Raw genomic sequence first — 25,554 nt, forward strand, 5'->3', positions numbered from 1 at the left:
GTGAAATATATTTATGTTTGTGGTTGTAATGTGACAAAATATGGAAAAGTTCAAGGGGTATGAATACTTTTGCAAACCACTGTGGCATTGAAAAACGCCCTGATCTGTGACAGACAGAAAAGTTTGGTCATCCCACGTTATGCAGACCCCTCGCTTCCACTTCGGCTTTTGAAGATATAATTCTGTGCTCATCCATCCATCCATTATCTACTGTATACCCACTTCTTCAGGTTCACAGGGGTCACTGGTGCCCATCCAGCAATCACTGTGCGAGGGGCGGGGATAATTCTGCGCTCAGATACAATGGAAGTCAATTATAGTTATGATATACAGTATGTGTTTTGGGGGGTTAGAGAAAACCACAAGTCCTACAGCAGCCCATTTACTGCAGCAAATGTGCTAAAACCTATCTCATTTAAAAAAGACAGTTAAATCTTGGACAGGCAGCTTTTGATGTGTCATCAGTAAATGTAATATTCTAGACTTTGAAAACTATCAAATATTTATTGACCTATGTCTTGTTTTTATGCTTTCAAATGGGCTTGCCCTCCCACCATTAAGTTAGTTTATTCAGAAATATAATGCTAAAATAAATTCCAGAGCTCTAATTAGACAGGACTGTGTTAAAGCAAGATGGAAAACTTGGTCAAAAGTTGGTGTCGATTGGAGGAAAACCTTCATGGAATAAAGTACTGGGACATGTCAGAGACTGACAGTTAATCATTTTAAGAAACTGAAAATTTGGCTAAAAACAAAGCCGTCATTTACTCCAAAAATATTTTCACCTAGGCTTTGAGAATTATAGAGTATGACATTTAAAGTACATTGTTTTATGGTCTGTTTTGTCAGTTGTTTGGTCTGTACACTTGTGTAATAAATTATGACTTTTCTCCTTTACTTGCTCTGGGACTACTTTTGAAGTTCAGCTATTGAACTAATTCCAGTGCATTTACTTAATGTGTAATACTGATACGGTAATAATTTGTGTTTTTCTAATACAATAAATTTAGGTACGTAAATAAATACATCAATATTCTGATGTATTTCTTTGCATGTGTTTTTTCAAAACTGCGGTATTAGGAGCCAATCAAAAATTGTGACAAAAAATAAATGAGTGTATATTTTGAACACTTGAGTGATGAGAGGAGATGAGCTGTCAAGTGATAATCCTCCCAAGAGTGACTTGGATCAAACGGCGGGAGATGATGCCAGACAGACTTTGTAGACCCAAATGTGAAGTGAGGATTTGCTGGGAGTGCCTGGCAGAAGAACCCATCAGAAAGGTCTTCAACTCACACCTCCAACATAACTTTAACCTCATCCCAGCTGATGTGGGGGACATTGAGTCCAAGTGGACCATGTTCTGTGCCTCAGTTGTTTAGGCGGCTGCCTTGAGCTGTGGCCAAAATAAATAAAAATATCCTCAAACTCTGTGGTGGACACTCCAAGTTTGGGAGGGTGTCAAGCTGAAGAAGGAGTCCTACTGGGCCTTGTTGTTTGGCAGAAACCCAGAGACCGCTGAGGAGTATCAGCAGGCCAAGGGAGTGGTTGCTCTGGATGTTACTGAGGCAAAAGCTCTGATGTGGGAGGAGTTTGGTGAGGCCTTTGATAAAGACTCTTGATCGGTTCTGAGGAGATTCTGGCAAACCATGGGGTGGCTGAGTTGGGGAAAACATCACTTTACTAATGTGTTCACTGAAGGTGGGCTGCTGTTGACCTCAATCAGTGATGTTGGGAGGTGAAATGAATATTTCTTGGACTTCCTCAATCCCAACAGCATGTCTTCCATAGAGGTAGCGGAGTCTGAAGACTTTGAGGTTGGTTTGTCCTTTACTTGGGCTGAGATCACTAAGGTAGTTGAAAAGGTCTGTGGCAGCAGGGCTCTGATGGTGGACAAGATCTTCCCTGATTTCTTTAAGGCTCTGTACATTGTGGGGTGGTCTTGGTTGTCACACCTTTGCAACATCGCATAGACATCAGAGGAAATGCCACTGGATTGGCAGACCATGTTGGTGGTTCCCCTCTTCAAAAAGGGAAACCAGATGATGTGTTCCAAATATAAGGGCATCCCTGTCCTTAAATCCCCCACAGACTCGGGCATACTGTGTACAGACAGATATAAAAAACTGATCTCTGCGCAGAACCTGTTTGGTTGCTGGCAGTAAGTTCGACTCCTTCAGGGTGGGAGTTGGACTCTGCCAGGGCTGCCCGTTGTCACTGAATCTGTTCATAACTTTTACGGACAATTTCTTGGTGCAGTCAAGGGGCAAAGGGAGTCCGGTTCAGACATGCTATTTGCAGTTGGCGTCATTGTGCCTTTGACCACAAATTCATTGTGCCTTTGACCACAAATTCGCACTGGGGTGGTTCGCTGCTGAGTGTGAAGCAGCTGGGATGAGGATTAGCACCTCCAAATCTGAGTCCATGGTCCTCAGTCAGAAAAGATTGGATTGCTCTCTCAAGGTTGAGGTGAGTTTCTGCCTCAGGTGGAGGAGTTGAAGTTTTTTGAGGTTTTGTTCATGAGTGATGGAAAAATGGAGCTTGAGAATGATAGATGTGGGCTTGTTGTAGTGAAGAGGTCTGTTTAAGCTGCTGTCCCTGTGACCCAACTCTGGAACATGTGGGAGATAATGGGTGGGTAAATGATTAAAAACTAAATAGTAATTAGGATGCTACAATGCCTAAGCACTGGCACTAAATAAAATCAGTGAAACTTGATCGTTGTCAAATATTTTTTACAATTGCATTTGAATTGCAGCCTGTGAGTTAAGTGGACCATGTGTAACAGGTTCTTTGGCTGGGAAACACAGATTCACTGTAGTAATATATTTTTACATTCTAAGCATTTAATGCTTTCTTTTAACAGAGAACATATTGATTTGCTTTGCTTTCCAAAAGGTCTACCTACAACTCTACAGCAGAGGAAGATAGAGGAGCTAAAGTCCAAGCTGAAAGCTGCAGAGACCAGAGCCATGGATGCAGAGCAGGTGTTACGACAAGCAGAAGCTCACGCTGAAGAAAAAGACAAAGCCCTTATTGAGGCTTTAAACCGTTTGAGCCAGTATGAGTCGGTGAGTCTACAAATACCATCTCTCACCCCTTTGTTTTTACTTTGGAATCCGAGACTTATTTTTATCCAAATCAAATTTGATGATTTTTAAATTCCTAGAAGTGAAGCTTTGATTTTTTTTCCATCATCTGTATAAGAATAATTCAGTGCCTGTATGACTGGTATGATCAACAAGGTTTTTGGGTCAACTTTTATCACCACAGCAAAATACAAATAACTTTCAACGCAGAAAATGTGTGAGACAAAATAACAAGGAAATAAAGACGTGATCTTTGATGGATGCCCTGTTTGTGTATGGTAGGGCATTTATGGCCTGGAGTCAGCAGTTGCGGAGATCAAAGAGTGTAATAATCAAATTAGAATGAGAGATCGGGAGGCAGAGGCCATGACCAAAGAAATCAACCAGCTTGGGATGAGAATCAATGACCTCATGGATGAAAATGAGGACTTCCGGGAAAAACTGGGTCAGAATGTTTCAAAAACAATATTGTTCTTGTTTCTCAGTGCACTGAAACAGCACCAATTCTTTGAAAGCTATGAAACTTAAACATGTGACTTTTCATATTTTTTTCTTTTTGAGCAGGTCTGCAACCAGAGCAGGAAGTGGATCTGACCGAATTTAGGCGTGCCAAAGACCTCAGACAACGACAGTACAAAGCAGAAAACCAAGTTCTTGCAAAAGAGGTAAAAATGAATCAAACAGGTTTATACACTCACTTTTGTCAGGTTTGACCTCCTCCAATTTATTTGTTTGGTTTCTGTTTAGATTGAACGACTAGAAGAGGAACGGCTGGAGTTAAAGAAACAAATCAGGTGTATGGTGAAGGAAAGAGGTGAAATAATCGGCTTAAATTGTAGCAAATATTCTGTTCATTTCTTATTGCCGTATTTATAACCTGAGATATGCTAATCAACAGTGGTGGGCACAGTTCTGCTCATTCGCTAACTCGCTAAAAGCAGAACCAATATTTTTCTGAGTGGTTTAGCTTTTGCATTAATTTCATGATGCATTAACGGACATTATTTCCACTATATATTTTTGGTAACTTACTCTACGGTTAAATCTCACAAAATTTATTTCAAGACGTTGATTAACTTGCTAAATATTCCAAAGTCTTAAGATTACAAGTTTTTTTTTTTTTGGAGTTTCCTTTTCAATACAGACAAAACCTTCTCAGTGACAGTTTTAGTTTACAGTTTTCCCAGCATCCTTTGCAGCAAAGACATCATTTTGTCACAGACAGCATTTTCTGAATTGGTTGCAAAAATAAAAAACAAAGACTCATCTTTGCTTTAATCTGGGGCATATAAATATTTATTTTTAGTGTTAATAATGTTTAAATATAAAAACTAAATGAGCAGAAACACGATTTCACAGCTTGTAAATTTGAATTTCCGGCTTTATCAATCCCCTTCTCTGCTCGTCTAGATTGAGTAAACAGTTGTAGCTCCGCCTACTGACTTATAAAACAAACTATTTTCTCAAACATTTTAATCTGTGATCTATGAAGCATTTTACAGATTTAGGTTATGTTTGATATTGTGTTGAAGTAAAGTTAACTGTAAATCTGACACACCGTATGATGGAGAGGTCTGAAGCAGGAGAATAGAAACATGAACTAAATGCTGGAGAGACGTTTGCACAAACTAACTAATCCAAGTACTGTTGTATTCTGCACTGAATGTCATATGGCCTGGTTATTAATAAGATCATGTTTTAACAGTTTAGCATTAGCCTCCCTTACACTGATTTCAATTCAGCTTTTTATCATTAGTGGAACTAAAGAAATTGTGTAGTCGTTTAGATGTTGTGGAGCTATGGTTTTGGTGAGCTGTGCCCACCACTGCAAATCAAATTTAAAAACAGACAAGAAAAGTTGTTCTTTTCACAAACTAAACATGCTAAACAACACTGTTTCTTTCAAACACTTTGTGTAGACCCTCCTTTTACTTTTTGTTAGATGTAGGGTTCAGACTCAAAGTTGTGTCCATGTCTAACAAGTTCAAGAGACAAAGATTTTAAGGATGAGCTTCTTTTTTTCTTCCTGAGACCAAAAACAAGTAAGGCTTCTTATTGGAGATGGAACAAAGTGTTTCTGTTCGACAACTGTAAACAAATTAAACAACAGAGGACAGACTTCAGCTGCGTTTTAAACTGTTCTCACGCAAATTCTGGCTTTAGTTTGGATTAGAACGCAATAGATGTGAAACAGTTTAAAATTGTTTTTTAATTATTTGGGGTTCGATGCTGTGGTGATATGGGAATAGAATGGAAAAATTAATGTTCAAATTTGTGTGATTGTACTTGTACATTAAAGCAAGTAAATTGCCTGTTATAAAACTTGCATATTAAACGATCCAGTTATTGGATGTATGTCTGAAAAAAATTAACGCTCAGGCCTGATGAAGTTTTCACTACGTAAAAGTTTCAAAATCTGTTTTTTTAAGTCACTTTTACTCACTGTGCAGTTCTGTTGGAATAGCTTATTATAATATGCATAACTGACATTGTCATCAGCCTTGTTTTATTTCTGTCTCAAAGTTCAAACTTGGTAGACAGATTTTTGTTCTCAATCATGTGTGTCTGCAGGGATCCCACAGTCAAGTCTGCAGCTGGTGGAAGATTTTAGACCAAGCATGAAAACACCAGATGAAGAGATCAGACACAAGGTGAACTTCACTTCTTACATTTCTCCTGCAAAAAAAATAAAAATAAATAAATTTCGGACTGCAAAAATAGTAAAATAGTATGAGTGACTTCTATGTAAATTCAACTGGGTGATTAACCTATCAGGTTATGAGACTTACAGAAAGGTTCTGAATGATAAATATCTTATTTGTTATCGATACCTGGATTATGGTGTAAAGCAGTGGTTTCCAACCTGTTTTCCTCAAGGCCCCTTTTCTAGCGTCCAAGTCTAGCTGCTGCCCCCAATCCCTCGTTGCCGCCCTCCTCTCCCAAAGACTTGTTCAACTTCTATCTTTTTATGAACAGAATAAAGTGGAGAGTTTCAAACTTTTATCTGGAAAAGGGAAAAAATGCATTGGACTTGTTTTGGTGATTTTTATATACAAACAACAAATTGACATTTTCACCTCTGAGCAGACAATGTTATGGGCTTTCCCTGTGCTCTCTGGCAACCTCAACACTAGAGGGGTGCAGACCCCCCAGGTTAAGAACCAATGGTGTAAAAGTTTACATATTTGCTTTTACATGAAGCACTATGAATTTTTTTAAGACTGGAACAGTCTTGGCCTTCTTCTGACTAGTTAGTAGCTGTCAGGTTGGTCAAAATAGATCTATTTTTTCAAACTTATGTTCAAAAAGCTATATTTAACAGGCTGAAGGGAATTTTGTGATTAATTAACTGAATTTAGATACACTCATCTTTTTTTCTTTTGTAATTGATCGCAGTCGTTTACTTTAAAGGGGCAATATTATGTGTTTTTCAGGCATATATTTAAATACTATACCATATTGAAGTATCTATGTCACCTTTAGTTGTTATTAAAATGCTGTTTTTATGTTTAAATGGAAAATAAACTTGTCTTCTCATCACTTCCTCTTCTAAACGCCTTGAAATTGGTCTCTGTCTCTTTAAGAACCACCTTCCGCTTCTGTCCTGTCCCATTTCGGTGCAGGGGGTGGGTCGTGCACGCGCTATGATGCAGTTTACTTGGCATCTGAAAATACATTTCCTCAAAGGTATTTTTAATCTGAAAAGAGCTTCACTGAGTGAGAAGTACTGGAGCTTAGCTGACAGTTTAAGTTTCACTTTCAGTTTCACCCGAGAGCCTGCAGGAGTCATAGGCGGGGTGTGTGGGGAGGGGTAGGGTGTGCTCTGCCATGAGGAAGTTCAGCTTAAAGACACGTCTCAGGGGCATTTCTGGTCCCCACCTTTTGCTCCTCAGCATGGCTGCCTAAAAACGCTGCAGGATTTCTCAAACATGCATGAATGAGTCAAAGCAAGGCTTTGGGCATGTATTTTATGAGAGTATAACATTATAACATGATATAAAACTCAAACGTTGATTTTACATGATATTGCCCCTTTAACCAGTAAGAGAATCAACAAGTCTATTTTTGTTCATCCCCTGCAGGATAAACAGAATAGTTTACATATCAATGTTGACATATAAAAGGCACCACCCCCAGTGCTGTGACCACTTGTGTTCTCTAATATTTTGGGTTGTTAGGGACACGTGAAGCTTAAACATAACCAGACGGACGTTAGAAGCCATTGCATTTTTGTGTTCTGATTAGACTCAGGGCCACACACAGACAGTGACTCTAAGCATGAGATGGAGTTTTTAGATCAGAGAAGAAATATTTTTACTCAGAGCTGAACTGGGTTTTCTGCGCAGTTATTTGGGCATCAAATCTTTTGAACTCTTTCTAAAAAAGTAAAAAAAAATTTCATAACGTGTTTAGAAAACCCCATTTTCAAAAATCTGAATGTCCCTCTGAGAGCTGGCTGTATTTGCGTATTAATTCATGTTCGTATTATAATAGTTAAACAGTGTTGCTTTAATGTTTGAAAGCTTTTAAAACTGTCTGTATTGCAGCATAAATGTGGCTTTAAATTTTGTTTTTCGGCAGTTAGGAAACAATGAAAATAAACTTAAACCTCACACTTGGTTGACTATTTAGAATAGAAATTGGACTTTTACATAACTGTGATAACAAAAGTTTTAGAAGCTTTAGAATTAGTTGTTCATGAAACCTTCCAGAGAAACGCACCCAGAAAGCATCCTGTCGTCAGGAAAAAAACATCCTCCAGCTTTCCCTGTATCCACTGCTTCTGAATATCTGTTTTGTTTTATTTTTTCAAACCAACCAACTCCTCCTCTACTGGATTGATGACTTTTTTGACTCATTCCAACTTTCAAACACAACCAAGACCAATACAAACTCAAGTTGATAACATTATCATAGCTTTTATCAGGGTTTTGGGATAGAATTGGGTAGGCAGGCTTGCCACGTGACTTCATTGACCTCAGACAGACCAGATACCTTTCTTATCACAGTAATGCCCACATTTCTGTGAACAAGGCCTTGGAAGTCCTCCACTTGGTGCAAAGGTTTTCCCTCGACCTGGAGGAAGTATTTGTCACTTGAGACCAGGACATCAGACTTAGCAGAGTTGCTTCAAACTCAGCTGGGAAACACCTCAGTGCTCACTAAAGGCCATAGCTTGAACCAACAGAACCACATCAAAATTGCAAAAAGGGACAAGATGACAACAGTGGCAGCGGGAGGCAGGAGTTCGTCCTGTAACTGGAAGTTTGCCGGTTCGAATCCCCCCTCGGTCCATCTCAGTCGTTGTGTCCTTGGGCAAGACACTTAACACACTTTTGTCTGCTGGTGGTGGTGCTGGTGTGTGGCAGCCTCACCTCTGTCAGTGTGCCCCAGGGCTGCTGTCGCTACAATGTAGCTTACCGCTATCAGTGTGAGTGATTGAAGAGTAAAACGCTTTGGACTCCTTGGACTTGATAAAGTGCTATATCAGTTCAGGCCATTTACCATTTACCCTGAGGTTCCAAAACCAGATTCCCTTCTGACCATGGCTGCACCTGCAATTCCTGACTATAAACAGCACAAACAGAGTTTCAGACAAAGGAATAGTCCTGGTGAAGTCCACACCACACCAAGAACAAACTTGACTGTTCTAAGAATTAAAGGGATCCCTTATTGTAACATTGGACTTTATTTGATAAACATATATTTTAACTGTAAAATAAGGACTGTAAAATACTGTAGGATGTTTAGTTTTGTGATTTTTTTAAATATATTTTAACACGGATGGAGCCATTTTATTTACACACAAAGCATTCTGGGTAAATGATGACGTGGATAGGTCCTCAGTGTGAGCGAGCTATATCCACCCTGAAGGTTAATCTTGGACAATATCTGACAATTGGCTCTTTTAGCAGCATCAGAGCCAGGGACCTAAAAAGGCTAAACAACCTGATAAAGAAGGCTGGTTCTGTTCTGGGGACGACTGTGGAATCTCTGGAGATGATGGTGCAAAGAAGGATTTTACATAAAATCAAGAACATTGTGGACAACCCTGACCATCCTCTTCATCAGACTGTCATAGAAAAACAAAGTGTCTTCAGTCGGAGGCTTCTTCAACTTCGCTGTAATACAGACCGCTAAAGAAGATCTTTCCTGCCCACAGCCATCAGCATCTACAATAAGTTTATAATTAAATGAGTTACAACAACACCTAATTTCCCTCTGGGATCAATAAAGTATTTTTGAATTGAATTGAATTGAATTGAATTGAATTGAATTGAATTGAATTTAAATGAAACCAGAGAGCGTTGACAGAGAGGAGAAGGTAGAAATGACTCAGCCTGTAACTGAAAATATGGATGGAGGACAACAGAGCTGCTTCATGGAAGAAGAACCTCAGTTTAGCCTGTTAGCCTTTGTGCTAGCGCCAACGTATATTGCCATATATGTATTAGCTCTATGCTAGCGTGACAAACTAACAAGCTAAACTGAGGTCCTCCATCCATATTTTCAGTTACAGACTGAGTCATTTTTGCATTCCCCTCTCTGTCATGTGGATGGAGGACCTCAGTGACAAGAGGAGAATGTGTAGCGCTGAGCTAATACAGTGATAGCATCGGGGCTAACGCTAAAGCTAACAGGCAACTCAGCGACAACTCAACCTTTGGTTATACAGGGACCAGGCAGCTCTTAAACTAAGTGACTATAAGTTTTTATGCAGCTGATCGTAATTATTTTTGTTCAATCAAAGTGATGTTTTCAGATTTTTTGTTAGGTTTTCATAGTAGCATAAATTACTTGGACTTTGCGTTACAGAATGAGTACCTTGAAAAACAACTGAGCAGCAAAGAGAGAGAGCTGGAACTTCACAAGACTGAGTTTCAGTGTAAATGTAAGTATGTTTGCTTTAGTGGTGTCTTCTTACTGATACCAGCATTTTTACAAGTACTCTTACAAAAATGTACCAATACCCAGGACCGATACCAATATCGATACTTGTATCTAATCATTAATTTTGTTACCGTTTGCATTTCAATTGGAGTTTATTAGTTCCATGTTTAAGAAATTGATACAAGTTAAAAGAAAATCTTATTTGTTTTTATTTATTTAAAAATTTGGCAACAGTGCACATCATGATTATATTTTTTATTTAATCCAGTCTGGGCTGTTGGCCTATAAGGAAGAAGGGCCACCTTGTTCTAAATAAAAGAAATATGTTTTAAAGTCATTGAGTAATGTTTAAGTTCTAACTCAGTAAAGTGCTTAGTATTGGTACTCATTATCATCAAGTATCCAAACTGTACTACTTGTTCTCATACTCAGTTTAAGGAAAACTGCTATCAGGACACCCCTGGTTTGCTTTGCAATAAAAATGATTTATTGTAGGCTTTTGCTTTGCCTTTCCTATCTTTATGTAAACTCACAGTGGAAGAACTGTCCAAAGTAAAGAGAGATCTGGAGGCTGCACTGAAAGATGTCCTTCATGCTGTGAGGATTAATCAGGAGTCAGGTGATGGTTTGGTTCCCAGTGGAAAAATGTTGCCTAATGTAAGTATCTCTTCTAATAAAAGTGATTGTTTGACACTGTGTTTTTTAGGAACCTGGAGAAATAAAAAGTTTAGATCAAATTTTGTTTATTCGTCCAAAACTTATTAAATGGTAAATAGTTTGTACATTCAACTCACTTAACTTGGACAGTTTCCCTCTTTGAGATCAAGTAATTGTTTGTTCTAGCCAAGAGAAACAGCAAAACATATGACAACCTGTGTGTAGAACAACTCCAATTAAAAAAGGTTGGGATGTTGAATAAATGAAATTAAAGCAGAATACAACAGAACAAAAGAAAAGTGTGGCCGAGCCAAATATATCAAAGCAGCCTTCATGGGCCGACATGATAAAAGAACAAGATTTATGTTTAAATTCCCATAGAAACATGAGTGTTGTAGTATTTATTGTCACATTATCCAGTGAACTGCTCACATTGACCGTCTTTGTTATTTCTGTCACTTGGCAACTCTTTACACAACAAAAGGAACAAGGTACAAATGACAAATATAAAGATGTCTATTTTTTTCTTTATTAAATAAGAAGCTGCATTAAGGACAGCAGAGGAAGATATTTTTGTTTTTTCAGCTACAGATATGTTTAGGAAGAAATCTGCACAAGTATCATGTAGCAGCAATAGACGACCAACAGTAAATATGTTCAGAACTTTGTTTAGTTTTCCTTCTAAATGTTGTGTGATGAGGGTAGAATGAGTGATGAGATGAGATAAGATGAGATGAGATGCAGGCAAAGCCTAAAATGATCTTTCCTGTCTCAGGGGCTTTGTCTGTTACTTACTGGCTGTAATCTTTGGTTCTTGTTTTAACCACGTATTGCCTCTCATCACACTCACAGGTTGCAGATGTGGGTAGCCTTGGTGAGCGATCTGAGTCAGACCCCAAGTCTCTAATCCATCAGCTGGTGGGAAGGAATGAAGAGCTGAGGCAGGAGCTGAAATCTGCTCGAGAGGAGGCAACTACCAGCTTCAGTCAGCTTGCCAGAGTCAAAGACAAGGTACAATTAATTATAGGGTGAAGAATTACAGTAGTGCAGTGGTGTCCAGAGTCAGTCCTCAAGGGCCGGTGTCCTGCGTGTTTTTGGAGCTGCCCTGGTTCAACACAGCTGAACCCAAGAAGTCAGTATGCCAGCAAAGGCCTAACAATTAGGCAATCCTTAGGTTCAGCTGTGTTGAACCAGGGCAGCACCTAAAACACGCAGGACACCGGCCCTTGAGGACTGACTCTGGACACCACTGCAGTAGTGGATTGGTAAGAGTTTTTTTTATTTAAATTAAACTGACTTTTGTACATTTTTTATCTCGTCTTTTAGTGAAAATAATTGCTTACAGAGGCCCATCAGGACCATCAGCCTAACGATCATTATGACCTTGATTATCACCTATTGTTTACAGAGGCCCATCAGGACCATCAGCTGATCAACGATCATGAGGGAAAGTTGCTGGCCAGGTTTCTGGCCTTTGTATCAACAATTGCCAGCTTTTTACTTTACTTTAAACTTTATTTGTCCCCATGGGGAAATTGATTTGTGGTAAAATTAGTACAAAGTACCTTTGTGTATCACCTTTTTGTTAGGCTTCACGTGGAACCCATTCAAGTGAACAGGCAGTGGCATATTCTAATCCTTCAACCTTCACACAGACCTAGCAGCTTCTCAGGCCATAAACTCAAAAAGAGTGATAAATGGGTCTGCTGTGACCTATTTAAAGTCGATCATTTTGTCACTGTTAGTTGGGGTTGGATCCAAGGATTTAGACTGACTCAAGGACTGGATAAAAGTAATAAAGATTTAATAAAAAACAAAAAGCTGGAATGGCAGCAAAACACAATGTATTAAAAAGAACACAAGAAAGACAAAGTGTGAAACCATAACGATTGACTACAAGTGAGTGAAGGCTGGAATAATAAATGGACTAAGGTTGATGAGTTAAGTAGCAACATGTGAGGCTAATAATTACAAGGAATGTGTGAATAGGAGGTGCAGGACTGAGGAGTAGGCTTAAGGAGAAATACAATGAGAGTGACTAGAAAACACTGGGAAATAAACTGAACACAAGGGAAATAAACATGATAAAAACAAAATCAAACCAAAACAGAGAACAAGACCCATCAAAACACACGGGTTTTGGCAGTTGGGAGGCACCATTTAATGAAAGAATAATATAACCATTCCTAATTTTTTTGTAGTAAGTGAGGGTAATGTTTAAACGTTGTGACTAAGACTTGATTTGGCAATTAGACGGACGAGAGAGAGTGGGTCCACTCATGGATTTCAGTACGTTTGAAAAAAAAAAAGAATCTTTGCTTTCTCTCGTGTCTCTCAAAATGTTGTTTTTTGTGGGTGTCAACATGTTGTTGTTGTTGTTTTCAAGCCAGAGGCATCACACTCAATATGTGGAGTTGTATCCTTGAAATGGAAGTCCTGCCATCATCACATCCTCCTAACTCACCAACTAGCTGTCACACTGTCAATCATGGTGTAACATGGTACTTTTCTTAAAGCCTCAAAAAACTACTTAAAATTTAACCTAAAATAATTTCTCCGAAGTGCATTTTTTTATGTTTTAGTCAGGATATTGTCCCATCCATTTTACAAGGAGGAGTTGGACTTGAATTGCAGCCAGCTGATTTGGGGCGCTTGTCCAGGTTGGCTTCAGCTTCCTGGTTCTGGTTTTCTCTAGTTGTAGTCCTGTATATTGTAATAGGTCAATTTTTTGCTGTTTAGCTGGCACATGACCCAAATAGATGTGATGATAAACAGAGAATGAAGAGTTTATTTCTCTTCACTGAAGGAAAAATGTACCTACTGAAGGAGCTGTCACTAAATCAGTGACAAATAGTCAAACTTATGATCGAGGTGTGCAAACGTAGGTGCATAAACCAGTAAATGATACGGCTGTGCAAACTTTGTTTACTTACACTGAGCCTGCATGTCAGTGTGGACTCAATGGGAGGTCAGTGGGATTTTTTTTTTTCCTCAAGATGGAGGCTTGGGGGGTTTCTGACATTCAAATATTATTTTTCTCTTGTCTTTGTTTACTTTACTGTCTCTGCAAATACCTGATCTGACAGGAGTCCCATAAAAATGTCTTGCTCCCTGAGTTTCAGGCAACTTTTGAAGCAAATGGAAGAACTTCTTTGATGTATGAAGAACGCATTTTTGTGAAAATGAACGAGGTAGTATGATGAAAAGTATAACTGGCGGGCTTTTTCTGACATTTTCATCACTTTTGCCTGTCAGATGAACCAACTTGAAAATGAATTGGAACTGCTCAGGAAGTCGGGCAGCGGCAGAGTTCTCCCCCGACCTTTGACCCTCCCTGAGGGGCTGGGGCCTAGCAGCACAGAGGTCATCAGCTCCCTGAATGAGTACGCTGTTCGACTGCTTCAGGTCAGCGTCCTTTGACGACTTAGCCTAACTGTAAATCAACTGGGTGAACCTAAACAATCTTTTCTTTTAATTAGGAGCTGAAAAATAAAGAGGATAAAAGCAAGAAACTTATAGAAACCCTGGAAGAATACAAAGATAAGTTTGCTGTTGTCAGTCATCAGCAGGGACTGCTCTACAAGGAATATCTTAGGTAAGTTCACAAGATACAGACTCTAATTATTATTACTTAGTTGTCATAAACTAAAAACATTTTTGACTATTTCAGTGAGAAAGCAGAGTGGCAAAAAGAAAAAGAAGCATTCAAAGAGATGAAGAATAAGTTGGAGGAGCAAAAACAGGTGGACGATGTGAAAATTCAACAGTTTAATGTAAGTCATAAAGAAAAACCTGAAAGATTAACACATTTTCTTAAATATAAATTATATATTACTTTTAAACCATTGCCTATATACTGTGCATCCTATCAGTGGTGGGCAGCACTAATTTAAAACATAGTTCCACTAGCCCTAAAACACTAACTCAAATATTTGGTCTCATAATTTTAAAGCACTAATGCACTGAAAGTTTTAGCAAAAGCTAATTCTAAAGCACTAAAATAACCCAATTAACTCATGAACATTCTTCAACAGACAACATGAGTCACATATTGCCATGTTGCTCTCTTTTTTTTCTTGTCACTTCAGTAGAAAACGAAACCAAATATTATTAGTTTATTTAGTTTATTTATTTCTTCATCATCATTGACTTTTTTTGTTGTTGCTCTCTTAAGACTTATCATTGACTTTCCACAGCTGTATTTGGGTTTATATATTGTTAATATATTGTCCCCTGGTGGATCAGTGACACACATATGAACAAAATGTTTGACAGCTTTCACCCTCAGCTGTTAACATTAACATTGATCAATAACATTTACAGACCTCAGTTAGTGCTTCTAAATTTAGCAAGTGCTAATCCAGTAATCAATTTTAAAAGTAGCAAAAGCCCTAAAGCACTAAGCAGGAAATTACTTCCCCTATTAGTGCTTCAGTGCTTTAGGGGAACTGTACCCACCACTGTATCCTATTTACTCTAACACAATCAAATAATGTAGTTTTTGATGGGACATTTTGAAGGGGATATGTTACATGTTTTAAAAGTTTAGTAAGTATGGAGATGCAGTAAGATTAAAGTCGTTCAGATGTTCTAAAATTGGGTTTTATGAAAATGGTTCAAACAACCGATGTCTTTCCTGTTGTGGATATTTCTTTGGTGACCTCAGTTTGGGCAAAAAATAAGTTTTATTCTGAATGGACTGAGGATATAGTCCTAGTGATGCCAAGAACCAAAGGTATTGAAGCCGTTCTAAAACAACTACAATCTTCTAAATTGTATGGAAAATTTAGTTTGAACACCATTTTTTAAACCTTTACAACTTCATTAGATTTTCTTGTATGAATATTCTGACAGAAATGTGATATTATTAACAAAAGTGCTACAGCAAAGTGCTGTTGCTGCTGTTTCTTCTTACAAATTACCCAAGAATTCTGTGGAAAAAAACTGAAATATGAGCATGGTGATGTAAAAGGTATGTGCAATGTTTGCGCTGTGAATTATTTGAGTTTGGGCCGTTTTAGATCTACTCCTGAAACATTCAAACTAGCTTTTAACTCATTAATCCAACCTGAAATAAACTCTCCAAACTGTGGTCATTCAAAAAGCTATCTACAACAGATAAGATGTTCCACAGAACCACACCAAAAAAATCTGAAATATGTTCTTAACAACCTGCACTAAATGAAATTTAGGAACCTGACAAGTGATGTTTGGGTGGAGGTAGTTTATCTGAACTCCAGCATTTCAATCATCAGGACCTGCTGAACACTCTTCAGAAAACTCCAGACGAAATCAAAAGACAGCTGAGTGAAGCATTTCGCAAACTGACCATCTTGAAAGTGAACGAGAAAAAACTCACGCGGCGCTACACCACTGTGCTGGAGCAAGAGCAGCACTTACGCAAGGAGAACGGCAAGCTGAGGGATGACAGCAGCCGCATGCAGGCGTCTGTCATCCAGAGGATCGGTTACTTGCAAAGATACAAGGTAGGCACAAGCTCTTTCTCTGTTTCCCAGTGTTGAAAAGTAAAGTTTAAAGTTTAGTTCAAAACAAAGGCAAGGAGGAAAACACTTACCTGTGCCTTTATTTTTAACTAAAATTTGAACTTTAAGCTAAACGGAGGCAGCACAAACATACACCATCAATCTGCACATGAATCCTGCTCCTTCCTGTCTGTTGACCTATAGTAGAGGAGCTGACCCAGGAAGGACCGCCCACCTTATTTACGTAATCAGACAGAAATGCATAAGGTAAAGTAAAAACAGGAGACAGAAAAATGTAAAAGCGTGAAAAAACAATGAAAAAAACATTTAAAAGACACAAAAATAGTCAAATTTAAATCTTGTGCTAACATATTTGTTGTAACTAAGCTGGAAAAATAAATATGAAGGTCACTGAAAATATAAAACATGAGGTAAAGTTCTCCTTTTTTAATTAACTGGTTAAGTGTTTTTATTTTTTCATTGGGCCATTTATATATTTCTGCTTTTATTTCTAATTATGTCCGATTCGGTCCTCCATATTTTGCAACCAATTGCAGCTGAATGTTTTTAGATGCCTGGTATGTGCTTTGGTTGGTTTAAGGCAAACACAAGAGTTAGATTCAGCAGTGGAGAGCAGCCAGTCACAAAGGAGATCACTCACCCAACTGTGGCAAAACTGTATGTTAGCTGTTTGGATCTGTAAAGTATAAATTAGGACAAAGTCAGTCCACTTAGTCCTGGAACCATTTTAAACAGGCTAATGTGAGTAAAGCTTTCATTCAGGTTAATCCTACAGAACTCATTGAGTTTTGTTCCTCACCTCACCTTTTGTTATTCTGCCTCATTTTCTTCAATTACTCCCTCCTCTTTTTTCACTTCTTTGTGTCTCATTCCTTTGTCACTAGCCTCAACAAATCTCTTTAAGGTTGCATTTTTTGTTTGTTCTTTAGGAAATGGCTGGTTTTAAGATAGCAGCTCTACAAAAGGCCTTGGATGATAGTGTGCCTGCGTCAGAGCTGGAGAGGGCTAATAAGCAGTACACAGAGCTAACGGTCAAATACAGAGACATGCTACAGAGGGACAGCTGCCTCATACAGAGAACCACCAACCTTGAACATTTAGAGGTATTAAAGCACAAAAAGTGGTTTCATTAATATGTCATGTATGTCTGTTTTAGTTGCTAACTAACGTTTCCTGCCTCTCAGACTGAAAACAGATCTCTTCAAGAGCAAATCTCTTCCATAAATAAGGAGCTGGAGATCACCAAAGAGAAACTGAAAACCTTAGAGCAAGCCTGGGAGAACGTCTGTTCTAATGGTAAACAAACAGCAGTGCTTGTTGTGGCTGTTTTTACTGACTGTTCACTAGATTTGAACTGTGGCGTTGTTCTGACAATCTCGTGTCAATAATGTAGATCAGGGGTGCCCAAACATTTTCCCTGAGAGGGCCAAAATTAAAAAACTTTTTTCCTGAGAGGGCCAAAATTAAAATCAATCTGAGGGCCGCGGGCCAAATGCAATAATATAAGAAATGCTTAATACTTAAGTAAAGTTGTTTTATTTTTTATGATTAAGCTAGCAGCCAGTGTGGTTACCCACATTCTTTATTTTTTTTTCAGCTCATGGACATGGAGAAAATTCAGCGTATGCTCAGGCAGCAAAGACTCATGGGACTTTTCATAATTTAAAATTTGAGTATATGGGGTCTTATAAGGTGTGCAAATCTATATATGGGCTTAAATCTAATCTAAATGTCTCTTGTAATTACTTGTATTTTATATTTAATCTTAACGTAATTACAATCTAGTAACCAGGACAACTGCTGGTGGGCCAAATCAAATGGCTTGGCGGGCCAGTTTTGGCCCGCGGGCCCCACTCTGGGCACCTCTGATATAGATTCAGACTAAAATATCTGCAGATGAGTTTTTTTGAACTATCAGTGTTGTACAAAGTGCTGGACAATAATTCAGTATTGATGTATATTGTGATAGAAAACATTTCAAATGTTTATTTTTTTAATTTTGATGGATACACGCTCTGTCAGTACGTGATGACGTACACCACAGGCTCAAGGGCAGTGCTCAGCGCTACTGCTCTTTTTACATTACGCTAACAATGCTACCCACACACACTGGATATCAACGCCAAAATTAGCTCAACAGCTATAAGTGAACACTGTTAAAAAAGGAAGTAGACAAAATAGTTGTGAAAGGAAAACTACTGTAATTCAGTGGTTCCACTGTGACCTATAATTGCCTTCAACACATTCTGGATATCTACAATTTGTTTATGACAAGACATAGTTAATTAAGATATCTCTAATTATACTTTGACTTGACAAAATACCTTTTTGAGATGTCTTTGATTACATTCTGACTTGTATAAATGATGTCAGATTAACCATTAAACTATATGGAGAATCTAATGCAACACATTACTGACTACCTGAAACATATATTTCAGATACAGTATGAACAGCTAAATCAGGACTAGTCATAAAGTAAATTAGAGATATCTCTTTTTGTTCTGACTAGTCATAATTTTAATTAAAGATATTTTAAATGACACCAGGTTTGTCATTACAGTTAATAATAAGTGTTCTTGGCAGTTTTTCAGTTATTTTTATTATTCAAATTTGAAATTAAGTGCTATATCATGATGTAAATTTTTGCCATATTGTCCTGCCCTAGTTATATTGTACATAGACCCATTTCAATTGCATTCAATAAAAAATCATTTTGGTTTATGCTCAGTTTAAATAGCCTCACAGTTTAACTCAAGCAGATCTCAGATTTTGTTCTCTCGCTGTCCATGTTTTCAATCAGCCACAGAAACTGGCATGGCCAAAGCAGAAAAGGCATCAATCAATAACGAGATGGTATCTGCTGCAAGACAAATCACCACTTTAGAGATGAAGGAGCTGAATGAACGGCAGAGAGCCGAGCACGCCCAGAAAATGTATGAACACATGAGGAACTCCCTCAGACACGTGGAGGAACGTAACGTAGAGCTGGAGTCCAAGTTTGCCGAGGTAAGAGATTTCTTTTTCTCTGTCAGGCACAGAAAATGTGTTCGTCATGATTGCTGAAGATTCTGGAAAACATACACACCTTGTTTAATGTTTTTTGTATCACATGTACAGTGTAATGGAAAAATATTCCACCAGGCAGAAATACATGAAATAAACAAAGTGAACTTGCGTGGCTTGGTCTCAAATAATTTAAAGGGATCCCTGATTAGTTGTAACATTAGACTTTATTTAATAAACATATACTTTAACTGTAAAATAAAGACTGTAAAAATACTGTAGAATGTTAAGTTTTTATCATTTTTAAACTAAAAGTTTGAAAATATATTACACGGACGGAGCCATTTTATTTACACGCAAAGCATTCTGGGAAATTGATGACATCAATTAGGTCATCTGTGCGAGGCTGCTAGTGAGCTATATCCACCCTGAAGGTTAATCTTGGACAATATCTGACGATTGGCTCTTTTAAATGAAACCAGAGAGAGTTGACAGAGAGGAGAAACTCAGCCTGCAACTGAAAATATGGATGGAGGACAACAGAGCTGCTTCATGGAAGAAGAACCTCAGCTTAGCCTGCTAGCTTTAGCGTTAGCCCCGACGCTATCACCATATATATGTATTAGCTCAGCGCTACATGTTCTCCTCTCATCACTGAGGTCCTCCATCCACATGACAGAGAGGGGAACACAGAAATGACTCAGTCTGCAACTGAAAATATGGATGGAGGACTTCAGTTTAGCTTGTTTGTCACGCTAGCGCCGAGCTAATATATAAAAGGCAATATAGCGTCAGTGCTAGCATAAAGGCCAGCAGGCTAAGCTGAGGTTCTTCTTCCATGAAGCAGCTCTGTTGTRCTCCATCCATATTTTCAGTTACAGGCTGAGTCATTTCTACCTTCTCCTCTCTGTCAARGCTCTCTGGTTTCATTTAAAAGAGTCGATCATCAGATAATGTCCAAGATTAACCTTCAGGGTGGATATAGCTCGCTAGCAGCCTCGTACCGATGACCTAGTTGATGTCATCATTTACCCAAAATGCGTTGCATGCAAATAAAATGGCTCCGTCCGTGTTAAATATATTTTTAAAAAAATTACTAAACTAAACAGCCTACAGTATTTTTACAGTCTTTATTTTACAGTTAAAATAAATGTTTATCAATTAAAGTTTAATGTTACAACTAATTGTGGATCCCTTTAATAGAAATTGCATAAATGCAAAGGAGATCGAGTGGGAAACCTGGCAGATGTGAAATCAGAACATCTGTCAAGTTCGCACTAAAGCAGAAACAGGAAACAGACAAATATAAAAATCCGGTGGAATTGTAGGCAGCCAATCACAGGYTGACAAATGTTAACAGAGAACCAATGACAAACCAACACCCGGTACTGAGCACTTCAAAATAAGAGCAAGGTTACAGACATAAGTACAGCGTCTTATAATGATAAGTCAGATTATATAAATGTGGCAGTTATCAGAGAGATACAGAACAGAACATGTCAAGGTAACTTAACACTTGGGGATGTTCCACCAAAAACAGAATTGGGGTTCACACTGGGCAGAACTCGTAGAAAAACATTATTTAATTACAGAAAATTGCAAAACTACTCAGATGCTTGGCAGTTTTATCACTTCACAGTGTCTGATTTCAGTTAAAGACTGTCTTTACACGAGCATTTCGTTATCTAATTGAGTGATTTGTTTTTCTTTAGCTGACCAAGATGAATGCAGAGGCCCAAAGGACTGAGCGGGAGCTAAGAGATGAGCTGGCAGACAGCGTCAGCAAAGCTGCGAGCGATGCTGACAGAGCCAGGATCGTAGAGCTGGAGAAAGTAGAGGCTGAGCTTCGCATTGAGGTCTCAACGTATGTTGGATTGATGAGTTCGTTCAAAACTACTTTCACAATCACTGATAAATTTTGGACTCAAGAATGTTTTTGTATTCTTAAAGATAAGATTGGTTTGTTTGAATCAACATATTAAAGGGATATTTAAGCCGATTCTTATTAGTGTGTTGTAAAAAAGTCTTGACAAATAATATATTACTGTCTGTAGATAGTTTTTTGAATTACCTCAACTTAGAGATAAAAGGTTCATATTCAGGCAGGACTGCATAGCTAATGGATAGTTGAAGCAGAATCAACAACAGATTGGGTTGCTGCCGTCTTAATTCCCTCATCTCATTAATTCTATATTTGCTCAAGCTGAAACAGTTCTATAAATCTTTTAACAGCAATTCACAGAACATTGCATAGTGTTTTTACATGTAATTTTCTGAATATTTGCAAGAGCAGAAACATTGGGATTTGTTTGGGCTGGAATAACTGAGCCACTTCCAATTTGGATTGCTTTTGAATTAAAATTATTCCTTTTTTTAAACATCAGAGCCATTTGTACAAACTCAGAATTGAACACAGGCTGCACCAGAAGTTCTACAGCCAGCTGCTGCTGTGGCTGTTTGCTCCTCCAAATTCTATACAAATAACCACGTAATGTTAAATTGATGGTGATTAAAACACATAGATAGTCTTTGCATTAACTCTCACAAAACCTTAAAGACTGGAGCGTGTTTGTTAAGGTGGAAACATACTCGCTCCGACGTCGACAGGTCGATGCGCGGTCACGTGGTTGTTCAGCAGTCGTTTTCGCACAGACCTTTCATAGTTGCTGCACACTGCGCCGACGAGCTGAAACATACGTCACTGCATGGAATTTCTCCCCTCAACAGCGATGCAAAAAAAAAAAAAAGTCACTCACCCGACGGATTTTTATCCACATCTGTCCTGGTTAAAAAGCTCCACAGTTTCAGATTCCTCCGTGCCTGTTAATCTGTTATGTCTGTTTATCTGTTATGTCTGTTTATCTTCATTCATGAGTTTTTCACGGTTTGATTATCTTTATAAAACTCTGCTTCCTGGTCGGCTCGGGGAGCGAGTCAGTTTTATTTATTTATTTTTTTTTTAACCGAGTGGTTGAAGTAAATGCAGCGCATAGCGCTGTCAGCACAAACACACGAGTTTTTCTCAGTTTGTCTATCTTTAAAACTGCTCAAAACAGTCTACTCTAGTCAGAAGCGAGTTTTTGTTTATTTTTTCTTCTGCTGTGTCCGTCCGAGCGCTTTCAGTTCAGACCAATCACACATTACCGTCGACACGGGAGGGGGGTCAAAAAGTTCTGTCGGGGGCTTGTGCCAAAAGGGGCTGTCGACACAACGCTGCGAAGCCCACTGACGTAATTTTCGTCATTAAACTGCGACAACCCGTGCCGACGTCGGCAGTTCGCGGGGAGTTGGTTTAAGCCTTTAGACAGCAGTGATTTGGTCTTGGCTGCATTCAGACTAGCGTTAACTTGTTAATCTTGTCAGACTTAAACTTTAATTCTACCAAATGTGGTCAATAAAAGAGCTTTTTACATTTGGGAGGAAATCAGTTTTTTTTTAACTTTTTCAAAGATATCCACTTCAAACAAGCCAACTATATATACACTGCTCAAAAAAATAAAGGGAACACTTAAACAACGCACGCTAACTCCCGATCTTAATCAATGAAATATTCACATTGAGTACTTTGTTCTGTACAGAGTTGAATGTGCTTCACAAAAGTTTGATTTACTTGGACATAGCGTGCGTTGTTTAAGTGTTCCCTTTATTTTTTTTGAGCAGTTTATATATATTTGTATTAGAATCCCAAATAAACCAGCTTTTCAAACATTTGAACTTCAAACTTTGGAGATTAATTTCCTTTTTTCTGGACTGATACATATCAAAGATGTCTGCTTTTAGTTTAATATCTCTACAACTAAATTCATCATGTGTTAACAGTCTTCAGGAGGTGTCCGATGTAGCCATGACGCAGGTGTCCGCTCTGCAGGCCAGGCAGAAGTCTAAAGAAATCGAAGTAGAGGGTTTAAGGAGGCAGATACTGGACTACCAGGTAAACATAAGTTGTTGGAATTTTCACAAGTGCTTGCTAAATCTGATACATGCCAGTGATTTTCATTTCCCATTTACATTTGATTACAGTGACCATGGGTTATATTTCATGTGCACTTTAAATGCAATAAAAATGATCGATTCAGATGTGTATGTGCTCTGTTGGCAAAAAAAAAAAAAAAAACAAGTAGCAATTCTTTGTGAAACAGCTTGTTTATTTAAAAAAATGTTTATAATCTAAGAATATTGTATTTCCACTGATGATCGAGGTTATTATTATCATCAGTTATTTGAGCTTTAAGTACCACAACATCACTAGACTATTGCCTTCATTTTTAGTCATCATTATTTGTAGTATTTTAGTTTTACTTTATTTTGCTAAGATAAAATGGGAAAGGGGGAGACAGGGGCTATTCAACTGGTGGCCCACGGGTGACCAACGTCTGGCCCACCGATTGGTTCATTAATATGTAGTATCTACAGAAACGTCAGAATCTTGCCTAAAAGCTGGTAAAAATCTTTCTTTGGATGTCATATTTGTGTTAAATAGTTAATAAAATAATTGTTATTAATATTGTTTTAATATCATTACTTATATTACATTGGTAGGAAAGAATGGGTTCAGTTTCTGAGTGTTGAAATTATGGGCTAATGTTCAAAGCAGTAACCAATTTCATTGCAGTGCTCGCTATTCCAAGTGCTGACTCGCCACAGGGGCGTGTCTCTGAGTGAAAGACCTGAACACAGGAGCTGTGATTTAGACATGAACCAAGCTCTACGGTTGTAACTCATAACCAATATTCAGCTGCAGTGTTTTTATTTTATTGTTATTTAACCAGGCAAATCCCATTGAGACCACAGATCTCTTTCAAACGAGGCCTGGGCCTGAAGGCAAACTATTGTATATATTTTTGTACAGTGGGGGAAACCAGAGTAGCCGGAGAAAACCCATGCAAGCATGAGGAGAACGAGCAAACTTTGCACAGAAAGACCCCAGGTCTTAACCAGGACCTTTTTGCTGTGAGACGTCAGTTCTAACCACTGAGCCGCTGTGCTGCCAGTAGCCACCGTTCAACCCATAGAGGGCAGAACCAAGACGAAACCAAATATTGCAGAATTAAACAAATTTACACAAAAACATCACAATTTGCACAGAAATATGAAGACAAAATCCTTAAGGCCCAATGTAGACTGTTTATCTGCAATAAAAAAGTTGAATTGGGGTTTAATCACTCATTAAATCTCTAAAGTATGTTTTACAGACAGACCAATTAGGGCTCATCATAATTACATACGTAGATAAGGCCATATTCATTATATGAGACATCGTTTTTAACCAGTTAAGGTTCATTTTGTCTCTTTCTCTCAGTCGCAGTCAGATGAGAAGGCCCTCATTGCGAAGCTCCACCAGCACATCATCGCCCTGCAGCTCAGTGAGTCTGTGGCTCTGGGAAAGCTGGAGGCCAGCACTGCTCTCACCCAGCAGCTGGAGGCCTGTAAGCTGCGAGCTGAGCAGAAGTTGGAGGCCAGCGAGCGAGCCCTGTTTCTCACCCGCCAGGAGGGCAGAAATCGCTGCTTGCACCTTCGGCAGACCATTCAGTCACTCCGTAGGCAGTTTGCTGGAGCGCTGCCACTCCGCCAACAAGAGAAGTTCTCTCTGACCATGCTGAAGCTGCAGGAGGACAGAGCCAAAGCTCAGCAGGAGAGGAGGAAGGCTGAGGAGGAGAGGCTGAGAGCAGAAGGAAAGGCTGAGGAGCTGGAGCAGAGGCTGCAGGGGCTGGAGGAGCTCATCACAACACTGAGAAATGGGAGAGGGGCCCAGAAGGTCAGTTGTTAACAAATGAAAGTATTTTTACAGTCTTCTGTTGTACTTCTTAGATATAAGATTAAACTTGAAACAGGTAACTGAATGGCACAAATGGATGGAGGAGGCTCGTCTTCAGGAGCTGAGGAAAGGCAGGGAGCTGGTTGTCCAAAAGGAGGAGATCACATACCTGAAGAGGCTTTTGGAAGAGCAGGAGCAAACTATCAAGTCTTTAGAAGAGGATATCATACAGCTGAACACTGTGAGTAACTTCTACTGGATAGTCTTTTAATTTTAGTATTCCTTGTGTAAGACATAATGATATGATTTTTACAAGGTTCTAAAATTATTCAACTCTAACCCTAAGTGTTCAAGAACCCAACAGATTCCATCATATCATTATTTAATAAACAAAAACAAAGACACAAACACGCTCCAGACTAACTTTTCGCACCCACTTCACGTTGCAGTTTCACAGGTTCTTTTTTTTATTTAGTCGTTTAAAGCAGAGTTTCTTAACCCATGGGCCGGGGCCCACATTTCGGCCACGAGCGCCACCTTGAGGGCCTCAAAAGAACAACAGTTTMTAACTTAGGGCCGCAGAGGGCCGCGGGACTGCATTGATTTTGAATAAGGTGTTTTGGGGGTTTTGGGGGTCTGGGTGGCTCTGGGT

The 25,554-nt window shown here is 38.7% G+C and overlaps 1 protein-coding gene across 2 annotated transcripts in view; it reads left to right on the plus strand.

The window, feature by feature from the left end:
* Positions 1-25,554, plus strand: part of cep290 (centrosomal protein 290) — a gene marked incomplete in the record, with an annotated part of 103,571 nt that overhangs the window by 36,076 nt on the left and 41,941 nt on the right. For both annotated transcript variants that reach the window (XM_014017619.1, XM_014017618.1), the window contains 19 exon segments: positions 2,899-3,071; positions 3,372-3,534; positions 3,654-3,754; positions 3,837-3,903; positions 5,661-5,740; positions 9,906-9,981; positions 10,516-10,637; positions 11,490-11,648; positions 13,893-14,042; positions 14,117-14,232; positions 14,308-14,410; positions 15,893-16,123; positions 17,071-17,244; positions 17,326-17,437; positions 18,945-19,150; positions 20,860-21,011; positions 22,967-23,078; positions 24,447-24,902; positions 24,979-25,143. In XM_014017619.1, the coding sequence (XP_013873073.1) occupies positions 2,899-3,071; positions 3,372-3,534; positions 3,654-3,754; positions 3,837-3,903; positions 5,661-5,740; positions 9,906-9,981; positions 10,516-10,637; positions 11,490-11,648; positions 13,893-14,042; positions 14,117-14,232; positions 14,308-14,410; positions 15,893-16,123; positions 17,071-17,244; positions 17,326-17,437; positions 18,945-19,150; positions 20,860-21,011; positions 22,967-23,078; positions 24,447-24,902; positions 24,979-25,143 (2,918 nt within the window).

This window comes from Austrofundulus limnaeus, unplaced genomic scaffold (assembly GCF_001266775.1).
Source record: "Austrofundulus limnaeus strain Quisiro unplaced genomic scaffold, Austrofundulus_limnaeus-1.0 Scaffold173, whole genome shotgun sequence".
Taxonomy (NCBI): Eukaryota; Metazoa; Chordata; class Actinopteri; order Cyprinodontiformes; family Rivulidae; genus Austrofundulus; species Austrofundulus limnaeus.